We start from the raw sequence: 19,163 nt of genomic DNA on the forward strand, positions 1-19,163 counted from the left end.
AAAGAAAATACAACTCTTTTTTTTATATATTTTCTCCCACAACTCCTTTCCCAATCCTCCCCACCCACCCACCATCTTTCCCCACGAGGCCAGACATACAAACAACATAAATTATATACAGGTATAAAACCAATAGGTTGAGTACATAACTATGATACAAAGAAAGGGATCACATGGTTACGTTCACAGAAATAATTAATAAACAACTTAAAAGGGGGTAAAATAAGAGACATAAAATTAATATAAAAAAAAACAAAAAAATAAATAATAATAATAATTCAAATACTTATATATAAAGAGATAAAGCTTGTAAGAGCTTAATTGGCTAATTTCTTGACCCTCATGTGTAATGATTTCCAATTAGGCTATATATCTTGCACCAAGTAGAGATCCGCACCACCAGAGCACACCAACACCATGTGTCTTCAGTCAGGTGAAAGTGATTCCAAACTGCCTACATACGATATTAAAGGTTGCCAATGGTTATAAAATTTATCAGAGGACCCTCGAATTGTGAATTTGATTTTTTCAAGTTTCAGAAAGGACATAACATCAATCAACCATGATTTGGCCGAGGGAGGGGACTCTGCCTTCCACTGTAAAAGTATCCTCCTGCGGGCGATTAACAGTATACATTCATGAATCCACTTGCTGACCGGCTGTCATCATTGAGCAATTTGTTTGGGCGTTATATGTGACCATATACCATTAACAATAAGGCAAAAATGTTAAAATGTCCTTATCATTAAGTAGCATGTGACTAGGGGTTTTTCATGATTCTGAACCCATTCCAAGCATTTGCTTTGCACGAAAAAAAAAAAAAAAAAAAGACCTCCATAGCCGTCATCACAACTGTGATGAGGTCATCACATTTGGGCAAGTGGCTATGGCAGAATTTAGCCCAAGGAGCGTTTTCTCACGTCACATGCTACTTAAAGCATAATGACATTTTTAAGATGTTGCCTTACATAGGTTGTTAATTGTATGGTCACATATAACCCCCTATAATAGCTCAATGATGACAGCCGGTCAGCAAGTGGATTGTATGTATATAGACAATATTTCAGGCCAATTAAAACAAAATATATATACCAATGTCCCACTTTGAACAAAAAAAAAGCCTGTTGGCTGCCGGACTACATCGAAAAGGCTTCATTAACGTTGCCAGCCATGACGTTGGCTTCAGAACAAAACGGGAGTGAATGTCTCATTATTTTTATTATTATTATTATGCTCTCTTTTATTTCTGTACCTATTTCTGTGAGTGTTTCCTTTTGTAAATGCACTTCTCACTTGTGAAATGACTGAGTTAGGTTTGCTGTGTGTAATGTATGCAGTGGCACATCCACCCAGAGAAATTACATCCCCGTATAGTAAACACAAACTAAAGCGAGGGAAACGCCAATTGAACACTTCACTTTTTGGAAACATAACGGTAGGCTGTGGGGTGCTAACACTTAAAACCCGGGTTAGCAGCATGTGAACCGAGAATCTCAATATACTGACATTCTTGGTTGGAAATTTTGCTGAGTAAGTTTCCCATTTTGCAGTCTCTTCCCATGCCAACATCGTTTGTTTCAGAAGTATATACACTAGACTTCATCTGACAGAAATTAACACAATTATTTAAGCGCTCCCACTTTTATTACACCCACTGTAACACATAATGTTGAGGACACTCGTGGCAGCACAAATTCTGTGTCATCACAGCTCAGCTCACTACTAGAGCAATGAGCGTCTACATTTTTGCTAAGATCTATGCCTAATTTCAGACAGAGGGTGCTGCGGTTACATAGTAAAATTTAACTCAGTGTACAAATGGACAACTTGTTCATGTCAAGGACCCCCAAATTGACACTCATTAGCCCACGGACCCCCATTACAAAATATATGCCAGGGAGTCAGGTCCAGGGACCCCCATAAGAGAAGATTTGTATAGCTCTAGCATTGATTCTCGACCATTTTCATTTCAAGGACCCCAGGTTTGACCTGAATTAGGCTACAGACCCCCATTTAATGGCATTTCTATCACTGGGACCCCAATTTATAATTTAAAATCAAAGTTAATTTAACTCTGAGAACCAAATGTCCATTTGTACACTCTGAGTTACAGACCTATAAGGGTCCATTTGGTTCCTAAAACTATCATTTAGCTGGGGACCCCCTGGAACTTTCTCAAGGACCCCTATGAGTCCCCGGACCCCACTTTGGGAACCACTGTTAGTTGACCCGATTCCCAAAGGCTCTATACTAGAGCAGTGGTTCCTCACAACACACTTCTTAAACATTTGGATTTTTTTTCTTTCATTTCTTCCTGAAATTACTGAAAAAAATGTGTTTTCAATTCATGAAATATTTTCCTTTTTTTTTGGGGGGGGGGGGGGGGGGGGGTTGTATCATTTAATCGTTTTAAAATCATAAAATGTAGGAAACAAAAAAAACAGTGGTTTGGAAACGGTGTACTAGATTAGAGCAACTCCTGTTTTTTGCTCTAAAGATTTCTTCACCGACAAACAGCCAATCTCCAATCCACAACGACTCGCATTGTGCCGCATTGGCTATCTCTGTGGCAGAATGCTAGACCCCCAGAACAGGGACGCTAGCTCGGGTTCAAGTGGTTAAATTACCTGAAAGATTTGACCGTGTAAGCTGCTGCCCTCCATTTGTAATGAAGTCCCTCAGCCAGCCAGCTGCTCCTCGATCAGGCAACAAGCGGTCATTTCTCCTGGGTGTGTGCGTGTGTCCACTCTCTGGTGTGTGTTAATATCCTTGCGTGTGGTTTTGTTTTAATGTGTGCTTCTTCCTTCTATGTCCTCCTTATCTGTGTTGTGTCTGATGACTGTTCGGGATTGGTCACATGGGCGGTAGGTTCCTCATTGCTGTTGGATCTTCCTATAAGCCTGCTGCTCTGATGTGTTTTTTTTCTTATAGCCTCTTGACAACAACTTACTCCCGTAAAAAAAATATATGTAACTATGCATACAGTACATGTATATCTATTGTATATATGTGCGTACAACTTGCATATGCACAGCACATATATAGTATATGTATGAAAGAAGCACTGGGTACGCTTTGACGAGGTTGAACCACATTGATCTCTTGCCGTGAAGCGAACGTCTCCTGCCTTCTGAATCTGAACCATTCCATTTACATTTCAAACAAGTGCCCAAGAGCAAACGTGGAATGATTGAGAGGCTCTACAAGTACAATTGTTGTTGTACAAATGTTGTTTTTTTTCTAAATCTTTTGAAACTGGCAATGAAAGAGAAACATTTTCACACAGAATTTTGCATCTGCGTTCGTCTAGCCAGACAAAAAAAAGTATGAAAGTATGAAAGTTGGATTGACATCACGCAAAGACCCGATGCACGTCCAAGTCTGCCTCGTAATCGGCGGCTATTTTTTTGCCTCAATCATTTCACTTGCTCGACCATTCCTCCTCTTGAGATGAAACAAGTACAATTGCCCCGCTTTGCAGAGGGGATGGGGAGAAATAAACACTCAAAAATTCCCATCAAAATAATTGGACGTGCTTGTGAGAGGCGGAGACCGACTCGCTCATGGACATTCAAAGTAAAATCAATGTTGTTCAGCTTTTTGCCTCTCACACAAGCAACCTGACAGACCGATATAGGGGCAGGGCCTGATGTATACACTCTTACCAACACCCACCCACCCACCGCTGGCATGACGCTTCTAGCTACTGAACCATCAGCATCGACGGGGGGGGGGGGGGGGGGGGGGGACACACATTGAGCTGAGCGTTATGACGATGACAATGTGACTGAATGTGTGTCTGAGTGGGGGGGGGGGTTGGGCGATGACACTCGGGAATGGGGGTCACATCATGGGAGCACTGGTTCGTGCTACTGGGAATGCTCTGCATGCCTAAAGAAAGAGACATGTTGGAAGGCAACCTTTGACGGTGAATGAATGACCTTGAGAGCAAGTTTCTTTATTGCCTCTTCAATCGCATGTGTTCTTCTTCTAAACAAAGTGCTTCCCCACCACAATGGCACCCACCACCCCCGCCCCCTCCCCTTCAACCTCACCTATAACAATATCTAACTATAGCTGAAAGGGCAACCTCACCTGTTACCGCTCTCTCTGCCATATAGATTATCTTTTTTGCCAGAGATTTGATCGGCCTGAAATAAACATCAAGGGAATGGTCACACCGTGATCTTTCCGGGAGCATATCTCTCTCTCTCTCTCTCTCTCTCTCTCTCTCTCTCTCTCTCTCTCTCCACCCCCCCCCTCCCTCCCTCCCTCCCTCTCCCCCCAGCCCTATCCTATCTTTCTCCGATGCCTGCTCATTATTCTCATCTCCGGTGCCATCATTTGATCTTTTCTCCCTTTAAAGACAACCCCCCCCACACACACACACACACACACACACAGATTGATAGAAAAGCATCCAGGCCCGGGCTAATAATAGTTCATCACAGAGCATGTCCTGGTGTTAACCACTGTGGTGATTTAGTAGTGCTTGCTCCCCCCCTACCCCATCCCTCCTTCCATCCCCCCCGATAAAAAAAAAAAAAAAAAAACGAGAGGCAGCTTTTTCAGGAGTCTATAGGTCGGCCGGCAGGCCCTCCTAGAGCGGGGACGGGGCTACAGCCGGCCCGGGGATATAGGCCGGCGGGAGCCAGCACGGTGCCAGACGACTCTGACTGTTGGTGGGTGTTTCCTTCAGGCCTTGAAGGATGAGGATGACGCAGAGACAGGCCTGACCGATACGGAGCAAGAGCCGCCCGAGGCCAAGGAGGATGAGAAACTGGGCAAATTACAGTACTCGCTGGATTACAATTTCACAGAGAACACGGTAAGGCACTCGCTCTATACTCCGATATCGCTTTTCTCTTGTTGTCTTTTGTTTTGTTTAGTTTTTTTGCGAAAGTAAGTAGTCAGCCACACACCCACCCCCAGCTTCTGTGGTGTTCTGGTGTTAATTTAATTTTGAATTTTTATTCCAGAAAAGAAAAAAAATTGCTTTTACTCACATGTTAGACAACCTACATACGGATCCGACGCAGTGGAACTGCAGCACTTTCATGGAGGTGGACGGACGTTCATGACGTCATGTGCGTCAGCCCAGGACCTCAAATTTGAGGTCTGGGCTAGGCTAGGCTAAACTTCCGCTCGCTCGAGCCATTGGGTTATAATTGTACTTCCGGCAGTCTTCCGGGTGCTTCAAAACGCCACTGAGAAACTTCCATTTAAATGAATAGCTTGGGGGCGGGGCTAGCGCTCCGGTTCGGTCTCTATCCTTTTATTACTCTATGGCGTGGACACAGTGGGCTGGGGGGGCTGCACTTCCTGGTTGCCAAGGATCTCTTCTTCTACTGTAGTATTTTGCCTCACGATCCCGCCTAGTGTAACGGGATGTATTGTGTTAAGCGACTGAGAGTAGGCTGGACCGGGTAGCTACTGCATAACATTCTGCCTTCGCTGCGCCGTTCGTGATCGTTGAAGCTTCTCCAGTGGTGGAAAAAGTACTCACATTTTTTACTTAAGTAAAAGCATCAATGCTGTAATATAAAAATATGTAAAAGTAAAAGTCAGGAATTCAACATTTACTTACAAAGTACAAAGAAATTGTCTTCAAACTGTACTTAAAGTACCCAAAAGAATGTACTCATTGTGCAGAATGAACCATTTCATGTTCTCAAATGTATAAAAATCTTTTGAAAATAGCAGATCTACAACCTCACAATGCGTCGCATCGTGAGCTTGTAGATCGGCTATTTCCAAATGGCCGAAATGTATATAGCGCTGAAGTGGTTTATGTAAGGTATGTTTTGTAATAATAAGCTAAATCTACAAAGTACTAGTAGTAACTAAAGTTTTCAAATTGCGTAAAAGAACAATAGTATTTTGAAGTAAAAGTGTTGTATTACTCGAAGTTGTACTTAAGTACAATACTTGAGTAAATATACTTATAGTTACTTTCCAGCGCTGAGCTCCTCATTGTGCGGGACAAGAAGAGAGTATCACAGCAGTTATACGTTGTATTGCGTTGGCGTCCGGCAAAGATATGCCTCGGGATTCAACTCTCTTCTAAAGCAGTGTGCCTTTTTTCTTTCATTCTGTTTTTTCTTTTTACCGTGATGGAATACGCTCCCGGCAAAAATCCATCTGCTCTCCTCGTTTCCAGTGAGTGGGTTTTAAAGAGCAGAGTGAGTGAGCAGAGAGGACGGAGCACATCAGATCAGCTTTTTTCCTCCACCACCAGATGTTGTGTGACAGATAATAGAAGCAACGCGTGAACGAACGAACGAACGCAGGCCTGTCCCTCACTCACTGAGCTGGCTGGCTACCCCATTATTAAACACTACTGGCAGCCACGGATCTACAAGCACGCACACACACATGGGCACATATTACACCAGTGTTGATTTCGACAGAAACCTTTGATTTAGTTTTAGTCATATAGTCTTTGAGTGAACATTTATTTAGTTGTAGTCAGACTCCATCTAGCACTTGTCGCAGCCCCGACGATCTTATACAGGCGTATGCAAAGGCTCAACTTATCAAGCTTGTTTTAATCAAAAACGCAGCCTGGATCCGAGATATTAGGATTCTAAAAACTCCATTCCATAGACAGCATAAGCCAGCAGACTTTTCAATTCAGTTTTTCTTTTTTTTATCGCACCGGAACCGGGTGTGTTACGAGCGTGTGCAGAACAGAGTTGTGAAGCGTAATCAATATCTCACAATAAATGCACCACGTGTGTGTGTGTGTGTGTGTGTGTGTGTGTGTGTGTGTGTGTGTGTGTGTGTGTGTGTGTGTGTGTGTGTGTGTGTGTGTGTGTGTGTGTGTGTGTGTGTGTGTGTGTGTGTGTGTGTGTGTGTGTGTGTGTGTGTGTGCGTGCGCGCGCGCATGTGTACGTACGTGTGTCTACGTCTGTAATCCACGTAAGTCGAGAACCGTTCGCCCCACCGAGTGTGTCATATTTGACACATGCGTTCCACACCACCACAGGGAGTGCAGTGACCGGTGTCGAGTAGGTCGGATGCACGGATGTCCAGAACTGCCACAAAAGGCTCTGGTCAGGCTCTGCCAGTGGACCTAATGAGCCTAAATAAGTCCCCTCACCTGTAGAATTCCCAGCCTCTGCCTCAGCCATAGAACAAAGCGGAGATCCGGGCACACTTAATAAAGGAGGAAAACTTTATTCAACCGACATGTTTCGACCTATACGGTCTTCATCAGGGCTAACAAAACACAGAGCAACAAACTCATTAAATAGGGCTGGTGGGGACCATTCCAGCAATTACAATTAACCACTTAGAAGCAGATCACGTGGTTCAACTCATTACATTGTTATTACAGTTGTATATTGGAGGACACAGACAATAGTAATAGTAGCAAAGGTTAATATAGAGCCCAAATTAACCTATAAAAAGCACATGAAGTCTATGTCCTCATTCAGGCCAGGCGGGGTAATTGCATCCAGGGTGTGAATCCAGAATGTTTCTCTCTGGTTCAGTCTCCTGATGCGATCACGCCCCCTGGTGAGGGGTTTGATAATATCAAACCCCTCACCAGGGGGGGTGATCGCATATTCAATTCCTGTGATTCTCAGCAAAGTGTCATTATTGTTATGACACTGACAAGTGTCTGGCTATAGGGTAATTAGCATTATTAATTTGAATGGCATATTTATGCTCAGCCAGGCGGTCTCTTAAGCAGCGCTTGGTTCTGCCTATATAAAATACATCAGGGCAAGGACATGTGAGACGATAGAACACATGTGTGGTACTAGAATTAATAAAATCATTGATTTTGTATATTTTCTGTGTTTTGAGGTCTGAAAAGGTTTTTGCCTGAAGGACATTAGAGCAATGAGGACAATTCATACATTTATAAGTCCCTAGCCAAGATGCCTTTTTGTCAGGAGGAAGGTAACTGTGAACCAATTTGTCCCTTATAGTGGGAGCTCTCCTAAAGGAAAAGATGGGAGGTTCAGGAAACACACTGCGGAGGGATGGGTCACTTTCTATAATAGACCAGTTAGATCTGATGATATTTTGTATACGTGAAGCAGCAGTGCTGTATTGGGAGACAAAAAAGGGGCGGGGTTGACTATGGTTAGTATGCTTCCTTTTTACCAGAAGCTCAGGACGGTTTATTTCGAGTGCCTTATTGCGTGCACACGAACTATTAGTGGGTTTATAGCCCCTGCCGCAGCCAATTGATTGCCATGGAAACCCCACACCTGTCATTTGATTACTTAACCAGTCCACTTTAACACAGGCAGGCAGACAGACAGATACAGAGATCTCCATATAAAGGGACACAGACAGATGGTTAAAACGGGTGCTATGACGGGCGTATTGCATACTAGGTTCACAACTTGCATCGTTCCCAAGTAGGCCGGTGGCCGACGGGCACAGGTCTAGCACATTAAAAAAGACGTCCAAAGACGAACGAGTTCAAATAAACTAAGCTTTGACAATGCATATACATTTAGCAGTAGTTTTTAAGGCTTTTACTTGTAAGTAAGAGAACCTTTTGATCTTACAGTGTGGCATTGCTACTACTTTTACTAATAAAACATTTGAGTTCTTCCTCCACCAGGCTGGAAGCAGTGTTGTTTTTGGCAGCAAATTTCGATTTTCGTTTTAGTCGTAGTCTCTTGAATAGCTTTCATTTCGTTTTAGTCATATTTTAGTCACCCGGAATGTTTTAAGATTTTAGTCGACTAAATCTACAGTTGATTTATTCGACTAAAATGTATTTTGGTGGGCCTTGAGGCCGTCGAAATAACTGATTTTACACTTGCTGAAAATAGCTGATCTACAAGCTCACAACGCGTCGCAGCGTGACACGTTGTGAGCTTGTAGACCTGCTATTTTCAGCATGCAACCAAGTGTAAAATGACTTATACTGGATCTCTTGTCCACTAGTCCCTTCCTAACATTTTAGTCTAGTTTTTATTTGTTGACAAAATCAAATTTAGTCATAGTTTTAGTCACCATAGCTTAGTTTTAATTTAGTTTCCATTTCGTTTTCGTCGGTGAAAATAGGTAGTCGACGAACATTTTTCGCCATAGTTTTAGTCGACGAAAACAACATTGGCTGGAAGTAGGTCAGAGGCAGCCGGCCGTGGCTGGCTGGCTGAATCCCCCTGGCTCCTCCATGGCTTGCCGACGCGGGCCTGATGGCTGATGTATGGACTGCATGGATGTACTGTATGGTCACTCTGAGAGGCAGCCAGCCCAGAGTGTGTGTGTCAGTGCACGGAGGTCACCGTCACATCGGGTGACAGCTATCATCCATTCATTATGCCGCAGCTCCACTGTGTGTGTGTGGAGCTTATTACTGCAATCAGGAGCCTCATAGAGTAGGCTGTCACTGACTGCACCGCATGACAGATGGAGTCTGTGAAATGTAATATTGTCCCGTCCCCCCCCACCCACCCCCTCCCCCGTAATATTGGTTTTCACATAATGACTCACATAGCCTGTTTATTGTAATGTCTACTTGTGCCATTAAGAGGGCCTGAAATGGTACTGTGTGTGCATTTGTGCGATTCAATTTAATAAGTGTAATTATTATCTGTGTAATTACTGCAGTGATGATCACATAGTACTATTGCTGTTATAGCTCGCAAAATTATTGCCATCACAGTTTCTACAATTATCAGCCTTATCCTTCTAATCATCCATCGAGGAGACCGCCAACTGTGTCAATTTGTGCACATGCCAAATGGCAGTGGTTCCCAAAATGTTCTGTATCAGGGCCTACTAGCTCCCCACCCATCTGACCACTTCGGTAAATAATCTTATTGCTTCTTCCAGCACTGGCGAGCGGTCAGAAGGTGTCCATTTTTCAGAGCAGATATGGTCGTGTGATGAGTTTCAAAAACAACCACTTTATTTATTTTTCTCTGCTATTGCTTCAAAGCTTTCCTGAGGATTATCCTCCTTATCTGAGACAGAGCCAGTACACCGAGCTACCGCCACGAAAATGTGCTGAAGATTTGAATTATACCCCCTTCTATAGCCACTTTCATGTGAACATATTTTCAAGCAACAAAAGTTGCCGCTGTTATGCGTCTCCAAAGAAAGGCGATCGTGAGGAGAGAGATAGGGAGAAAGGCATGCATATAGTTCAGTAAGTTGAAGCGTGTCTACATTTTATTCTTGATAGACCTGATCTGAAATCTGAAACATGACTGTCGTATCATGACAGTCATGCATAGCCTCCTATGCATAGCCTCCTGGCATTCTTTATGTCTCTCTGTAGCTACAGCAAGGTCATATCAATATCCTTTATGTGTCTCTGTAGCTACAGCAAGGTCATATCAATATCCTTTATGTGTCTCTGTAGCTACAGCAAGGTCATATCAATATCCTTTATGTGTCTCTGTAGCTACAGCAAGGTCATATCTCTGTCAAGGTCATGTCAATATCATTTGTGTCTCTGTAAGATCAAGGTCATAGCAATATCCTTTGTGTCTCTGTAAGATCAAGGTCATATCAATATCCTTTGTGTCTCTGTAAGGTCAAGGTCATATCAATATCCAAATGGGGCTAGAAGGCGGGGAGCACGTACGTTCCCGCTGTGTGCGTCTCTGTCATGCTTTATGCAGTTTCAAAAATATCACAGACATCTCTTGAGATGTGTGTATGTGTGTGCGCGCGCGCGCGTGCGTGCGTGCGTTGTTCTGGTACAATATTTATTGACAAAATCTTCTGTATTTCCTGCCTGACCTACCCCCAAAACTCCATAAATTTTGGACAAGACCATAGACAGTGGAACAATGTGCCTCTATCTTCACCACATCTGGTGCATCCGAAAATATTAGAATTATTAAGTTGAACTGGTGTGATGTACACTCTCATAAGCCTATTGTAGAAGTTTTTGACGAGTATTCCCAGTCTGGGATTGAGCTTGTGCACAAGCCGTACTCCATTGTTCCACTGTTAAATCCTCCTGAATATCTGTTCTCCAGGCATTAAGCCTATCTTCCGAGGACTCCGGAGAAAAGTCAACCAATAGAGCATAAAAATCTGATATTAAACCCCCTTCCGAATAGGTCATTAACCAAAGCTTTCTCCAGCACAGACATGGATGGGGCCAGCATGGATTGATCCAGATTAGTTCTAATAAAATCCCTCAATTGCAGATATTTAAAGAAGTGTTTGCGGGGGATATCATATTTAATGACCAGCTCCTCAAACGAGAGCATATTCCAAATACCCCTCTCAAATACATCCCTTAATTGACCTATTCCCCTATCAGCCCATAATTTAAACCCCGCAGCTCTACCTGGCACAAATTGATTATTACCCCAAATTGGGCTGAAGCGAGAGAGACGTGGAGGTTCTCCCAAAAATATATAGACCTCATGCCAGACTTCAATCATTGTTTTAACTATAGGATTGCTTGTAATTCTTTTTAGGTTTTTAGTATCTAGTACATTTTGATACCCATACTTTTGTAGGGAGTACATTTTTAATTCCCGGCGTTCGTACATATTTTGCAGTATTGATACTTATTACTTTATCCACCACTGCTTAATACCACCCTCTGATCGCTGAGTGCTTGGCTTTGCATGCGACCAGATAACATGCTGTTCAACTATAGTCGGGCTTTGCATGCGACCAGATAACATGCTGTTCAACTATAGTCGGGCTTTGCATGCGACCAGATAACACACTGTTCAACTATAGTCAGGCTTTGCATGCGACCAGATAACGCACTGTTCAACTATAGTCGGGCTTTGCATGCGACCAGATAACATGCTGTTCAACTATAGTCGGGCTTTGCATGCGACCAGATAACATGCTGTTCAACTATAGTCGGGCTTTGCATGCGACCAGATAACATGCTGTTCAACTATAGTCGGGCTTTGCATGCGACCAGATAACATGCTGTTCAACTATAGTCGGGCTTTGCATGCGACCAGATAACACACTGTTCAACTATAGTCAGGCTTTGCATGCGACCAGATAACATGCTGTTCAACTATAGTCGGGCTTTGCATGCGACCAGATAACATGCTGTTCAACTATAGTCGGGCTTTGCATGCGACCAGATAACGCACTGTTCAACTATAGTCGGGCTTTGCATGCGACCAGATAACGCACTGTTCAACTATAGTCGGGCTTTGCATGCGACCAGATAACGCACTGTTCAACTATAGTTGGGCTTTGCATGCGACCAGATAACATGCTGTTCAACTATAGTTGGGCTTTGCATGCGACCAGATAACGCACTGTTCAACTATAGTCGGGCTTTGCATGCGACCAGATAACGCGCTGTTCAACTATAGTCGGGCTTCGCATGCGACCAGATAACGCACTGTTCAACTATAGTCAGGCTTTGCATGCAACCAGATAACGCACTGTTCAACTATAGTCAGGCTTTGCGACCAGATGACGTGCTGTTCAACTATAGCAAAATTGGTGCGGACCCCCCCCCCCCGACACATGTGTGCTCTGAGTTTTAGACGCCATAGATAGATTGTCTACTAAATAAGGCCCTGAGTACACAGAAGCATGCTCTTGTGAGGTTCCATTTACTTCCATTTGTACACTCTCACAGTTACAAATGGATGAATCTCTCAAGAAGACATACTTTCAATTTGCGTGAAACGTTCCAGAATGGATTTCCGACTTCCCAGATTGCAAATAGATACATTTGCATAGCCTACTGTGGATTGTATTGTGCGTGCGTGCCTGCATGCGTGTGTGTTCACATCCCCTGCAGAGTTGTCAGAGCAGTGTTCTGATGCATTAGGACAAATCAGTAGGTACAGTAGGTTGCAATTAAGGGCTGAGTCACGGTACCGTAGCGGCCACTACTGTACTATAGACCATTATTCAAACAGCGACCATTTACCTCTGACACACACTCAGGGGTGGGAACACACTGTAAGAGCAGAATTCTGACATTCTACAGTATGTCAGAACAACTGGCACACAGACTTGTGCTGACGAGCGGGCAGGAATCAATTGGACAGAGCACACAAACACACGGATAGTCACACCGTGATCCCACTCCTACTGATAATAACATCACACTTAGGCCGTGGGTAAGTGACAGCCAGTCCAATTATTGGTGCATTATTTGTCTTCCAGTTCTTCAGCAAGTCACACTGATAAGCTACACGGAAGGACGCAATTTGTAGAAAGCAGTGTCGGCGTTATAGCCACTGAAAACATGACAGGATCTCATTTGGGTGTTCCCCGGCTGCGTTATAGCCACTGAAAACATGACAGGATCTCATTTGGGTGTTCCCCGGCTGCGCTGCGGTGTTGCCATAATGACAATGTTATGCAGTACCTGTGGGATGCCTTTTGAGCACGGTTCAATTGAGTGAGGACATCCGATGCTGTTCCTGTGATGTTGTGTTCCTGTTTGCGAGTGTGTGTGTGTGTGTGTGTGTGTGTGTGTGTGTGTGTGTGTGTGTGTGTGTGTGTGTGTGTGTGTGTGTGTGTGTGTGTGTGTGTGTGTGTGTGTGTGTGTGTGTGTGTGTGTGTGTGTGTGTGTGTGTGTGTGTGTGTGTGTGTGTGTGTGTGTGTGTGTGATATTATATTACATAATATGTTTACTTTGTAATCAAACGCATCACTTCATAAAGAACACTCTCTGCTGGAATCTCACTGCCATCCTGCAGGCCCCAAATTAACTGTACAATTTATTTTTGTATGAATTAGCTATTAGAGTAAAGATCTCAATAAAAAATAACACATGTCGTACAGCATTTCTAACTCCAGCTGAATTATACTTGCTTTAACAACATCGTTTTTTTTTGGAAAATAGCCGATCTACAAGCTCACACAACGCATCACATTGTGACGCACCACAAGCGTGTATATCTGCTCTTAAAAAGATATATAGTTGAATATTTCTTTTGCCTACAATGATATGCCCACATAGTGACACCAGCCAGGGTGAAAGTGGTTAGTTAAATGGGGGGAGTGGTAACACCTTTGATCGCGGTGGTGACACTTGACCGTGCGGCAAAAAGCCGCGCAGCCGCTGACCATGAGTCTCATGGGTTAGTGGCATGGTCACCCTCCAGATTGCCACTTGATGGCTTCCTGATAGGAAGTTGATTGACTGACTTGCCGGGGGGAGGAGAGGCCCGGTGACTGGCAGGTCAATCAGCCCGGCATGCGGGGCCTCGATCCGTCCGTGTGTTATGAATGATCAGCCGTATGTGAAGAGGAGCCATATGCCTCATGTTGCTGACCTGACACGTCCCACTCCTGACCCCCTGCACGCTGCCTCCATCTCGATGCCGCTAGGCTGTTAAGACCTTGTAGGGTCACTACAAAAGCAGACATTAAGTCGCACGCAGAGAGGCTAATCATCGTGTCGGGATTTATTTCTCGATAATGACCGCCGGCCCGTCAATTATCCCTTAGATTATCCATCTGACGTCTGAACGTTTTTCTGTTGACCTGTCTGGTAAAAAGTGCCCGTTCATACTCCCTCCAAACTCTTCTGTGTTCTGAACAACACTGGTCAGTATTCTGGTCAATGTATCTGCCTGGCAACAACCGCAGCTGCATGGGCAGATACTAGCGACCATCCCATGGCTCGTTCATCATAGCTACCGGCACCAATCATTCTCACACGGTTCCACCTGGGGTAGATTCATCTATCGTAACCCTCCTGCTCAGCTGCACGACTATCTCCATGTGGAGGGAGTCGGAGGGGTTTGCCATTACGACACCACACATTATGAGAAAACAAATTACTCTTCGAGCGTCTTTGAGTAGCAGCCAGTCACACACACGTCTTCAGGTCCTTTCAGACGTCGCAAAGCGGAACACGAAAAGCTCACTTGCACATTCCAGGACTAGTCGCGCGCGGGCATGTTCATGAAACGAGCATGCACGCAACCATTTCACGGGTAGCACAAAAATGGCATAAGAACAAATTGCACCCTTTTCACATTGGCCTATTATAGCGCCACCAGGAGGCCACTACCTGACCTGCCCTGGTGGAGACCTGTGCCCCGAGGGGCACTTTTTCTAGTTGAAAATGAAATACTAGGCGTGTCAGTCACTCCCCATCTGAAAGGACCTTTATTTAACCATGTCTGTCTGTTGTTGTTTCACTTCAATATGACAGCCCAGGAGACCAGGATCAGATAGGATTACATACCCGGTCGGTTATTTGTAAAGGTGTTTAGATGTCGGGATGCGGGATGCCCTATTAGGACGGTGCTGAGATGACTGTGCGTGGCGTGCATGCGATGCTGTCTGTCGTGTCAGTCACCACAGGTGTGTCCTCTGTCCCCCCCTGCAGCTCATCGTGGGGATCATCCAGGCGGCGGAGCTTCCTGCCATGGACATGGGCGGCACGTCTGACCCCTACGTCAAGGTCTACCTGCTGCCCGACAAGAAGAAGAAGTTTGAGACCAAGGTCCACCGGAAGACCCTCAACCCCACCTTCAACGAGCAGTTCACATTTAAGGTAACCACCCCCCAAAAAAAACAAAAACAAGAATGACTGAACATCATCATTTCTGAACATCTAACAGTATAATCAGTGTGTGTGCCGCAGCCTCTGCCTCAGCTCACGGCTTCACGTTGCGGCGTTCAGAGTATGGCTTTTATGCTGCTCAGACTATGGGTTTTATGGGTAATGGGTAACCTTCAACGAGCAAAAAATAATAATAATCACACCATAATGTGGGGTGAGCGATGGCTTTGGAGGCAGGCACAGCTGTTGACTTAATAGAATGTTCGACCTCTGGATGTAACGCAAAAAAAAGTGTATAAACTGTGTGTGTGTGTGTGTGTGTGTGTGTGTGTGTATATATATAGGACACAAAATACTCGGCTTCCCATCATGCACCTGTAACCAGTTGTAGTTGTAAGCGCAACAGTGTAAGCTCAACAGTGTAAGCTCAACAGTGTAAGCTCAACAGTGTAAGCTCAAAAGTGAAAGCTCAACAGTGCCACTTTATTGTGCGGACACGCATACATGCATATGGACAGACACACACAGCTGGTCATCGGAGACGGTGTGCCACCGCTCAAATAAAACATTCACACGCCTTTTCTTACCCAACGGTAGAGTTTTTAGTTCCACTGACAAACTGATTTGCATGCAGCGGTGAATTCTGGGAAGGGCGCGGAGACAGCGACCAGCTGGCACATTAACAAGCTCCTGACAGAAAATTTCACACAAGCCCACGCACACGTATTCGCAATCGCAACGGGGTATACACATGCAAATACATACATGCATGCGTGCACAAACGCATGCACGCGCCACACGCGCTCACTGTGATTGGGATTAACACAGGCAGCTACACCGCTCGGCTACACACGTACCCCGCTCTCGGTTTGGCCTAGATTTTCGGCACACATCCTTTCATAATGGATGCATGAGTGTTACTCGGCAGCTGGAAAAGTTGTGTTATTCATCCGACGGTGAAAAGCGCAGGTGTTTGGCAGAAGTTATAGGGCTTAACCCATTTTGAGCGGGAACCCCTTTTGGTGGTTACATACATTATGTTATAATTTAGCTATTGAAAAATAGCAGATCTACAAGCTCATAGCGCGGCACCGAGTGCCGCGCTATGAACTTGTAGGTCTGCTATTTTTGAAAAATCGTTAAAATGTGCCTCAAATCTTTCAGATTTTTTTTATTTCGACGTCAGGCCTGAATGGCTTAATGTGTGCGTCTTAGTGCCAGTTCCATCGGTGAAACCTTTTTTGTGACGCTCAAAATATGTGTCCTGAGAGAAAAAAAAGTAATTATAAGTTAGCGGTTTCCCCTTGGCGGCAAGGACTCAAGGACTCAAGGACACAAGGACACAAGGGGCTTATCTCGCACCCGACCAGTGATGTTCAGCTCACTTCGTTCCAAGTATACAAACCCTATATATCGCAGAGGTCGGGTCTCAAATATTGTCATGTCAACAACTATACCAAATGTGTTTGGCCTGTGGACCCCCATCTGAAAGCAATTTGTGCCCCCATAAAGAAAGAAAACTAGCAGATCTGCAAGCTTTATATCACATATATCACATGTAAACCACTCCTACAACTGGCTTTGTTAGTTTACGTGTCTGTCTGTCTGTGCTCAAAAAATGAGCATGGTTGCTATGGTCACCCAGTTCACACGGGTGTGATTTCATTACGTCAGACATTACGTCAGACCACAGCTGATCAGTCTATATAAGACCTTACACCACTCAGTTCACACGGGTGTGATTTTTTCTATATGCCTCTGACTGTGGGAGTGTTATTATTGAGTGGTGCAGCCACTCCATTGTCCAGCAACGTGTGCCCCTGCCTGCCTGGGTCCCTGGGTCCGTCCGAGCACGGAAATAGCGTCGCGGTAACTTTGTCATTTCTCAACCGTTTCGGGGGTTCCTGGGGGTCTGGTTGTTCCGGGGACCCCCACACAGTAACTGTCATTTCTCAACCGTTTCGGACACGGGGCGGCTTGGCGGAACCGGCCCAGCCCCCTGGTCGCGTTCCTGTGGGCCTGGAAGTTCCGGGGACCCCCACACGGAGTTGCACCACTCTTTGTTTTTCTACAAACTACACTATTATCATACCTGAAAAATACAGGTAACATTTACATAAATATAAATAGATATTTAAAAAATAGATTGGCCGCTGCAGTTCATTGGAGCGACGGGTATCGACGTGAGGGAGCGGAAGGCACGCTGCGCCACGCTGCCACTCAAGTGACTACTGGCCAATCACAGCACGTCTTTGGATCTGAGATGTAGTGGAGTAGAAGTGAAAGTATTGGAAATTGGAAATACTCAAGTAAAGTACAAATACCTCAAAATTGTACTTAAGTACAGTACTTGAGTAAATGTACTTAGTTGCTTTCCACAACTGGTGGAAGGCAATAAGGAATCAAATCCTAGATACCGCTCTCTGGCCTATCCCACCCCTACCCCCCATTTCTTATTCCTCCATTTCCAGGATATCTGGGCCAGATAAGCCCTACGCTGTCAGAAACAGCATTGGACAGTGATTGATTTGGAACCTGAAGGCCCCCCGCCCCCCCCCACCACCACCACCACCCCATACACACACACACACACACACACACAGTCACACACACACACACACACACACACACACACACACACACACACACACACACACACACACACACACACACACACACACACACTTGACAAGCAATTACTCGTGCAATAGCTGTGACAGTATAGGACTATAGGAGCCTGCTGGCTGTCCAGTCATTATTTTCCGTGCAAAGGGATTGTTAAGCAGTGATCAAAAAGCATGATCGTTAAAAGCCCCACTGTGGTTGAAAAAGTACTCACATGTCTTACGCGAGTAAAAGTATCGATAATCGATGTTGCAACGTAGAAATGGTCTGTTACGAGTAAAAGTCCGGGATACAGCATTTACTTGATTGAAAGTACAAAAGTATTGGTATCAAAATGTACTTAAAGTATCAAAAGTAGAAAGTCCCATTTCAGAAGTTTTCAAATGTATGAAATGTAAAAAAAAAAATCGTTTGAAAATAGCAGATCTACAAGCTCACAATGTGTCGCGTCGCATCGCGTTGTGAGCTTGTAGAGCGGCTATTTTCAGCCCGCAACACTTTTCTGACAAATTAGCGTATAGATTTATTAGGCATTGATGTGTTTTCCGGCCTGGTATAGGCCTTGAGCTTTTATAATTCTCTCCGTGTTTCCAGACCAGCCATGTTGGTTGGCTACTAGGGCGCAGTGGGAGTTGGCCAACCTAACAAAATCTAACAAAAACAAAGTCAACAAGGCCGTTTGTCTTTTGTATTATTCGGGGTCAAGCCCGACGGGGTGAAGACCCCGGGTCTGTTTTCGGACCATTTCTTACTGATTTGTCGTTTTCCACGAAATTCGGCAATAATGGTAGAGGGTCATGGGAAACAGTCAAGAACTGAAGCTCACAGTCATTCATCAAAGGACGTCTGACCTTTAGATCTCCCAATTATATGATTGTATAAAAGGGATTGATAAAGTATATCACACACTATCCACTATCCACACTATACACTATCCACAGGAGTATAGCGTTGACAGACAGCCCCTTCAGCCAATCAGCGTAACAAAAAAAGTGATTGGAAATCTGTTCCATTTCCTTGCGGTTGTGGTTATCTCCCTCTCTCTCTAGATTTTCTATTATTTTTCTAACTTGGATCATTC

At 44.5% G+C, this 19,163-nt stretch overlaps 1 protein-coding gene across 2 annotated transcripts in view; it reads left to right on the top strand.

Moving 5' to 3' along the window:
- Positions 1 to 19,163, top strand: part of syt1a (synaptotagmin Ia) — a 157,055-nt gene that overhangs the window by 98,801 nt on the left and 39,091 nt on the right. For both annotated transcript variants that reach the window (XM_079493804.1, XM_079493805.1), the window contains 2 exons: positions 4,700 to 4,828; positions 15,281 to 15,448. In XM_079493804.1, the coding sequence (XP_079349930.1) occupies positions 4,700 to 4,828; positions 15,281 to 15,448 (297 nt within the window). The remainder of the gene's footprint in view (positions 1 to 4,699; positions 4,829 to 15,280; positions 15,449 to 19,163) is intronic.

Source organism: Electrona antarctica (genome assembly GCF_951216825.1).
Source record: "Electrona antarctica genome assembly, chromosome: 23".
NCBI classification, from domain to species: domain Eukaryota; kingdom Metazoa; phylum Chordata; class Actinopteri; order Myctophiformes; family Myctophidae; genus Electrona; species Electrona antarctica.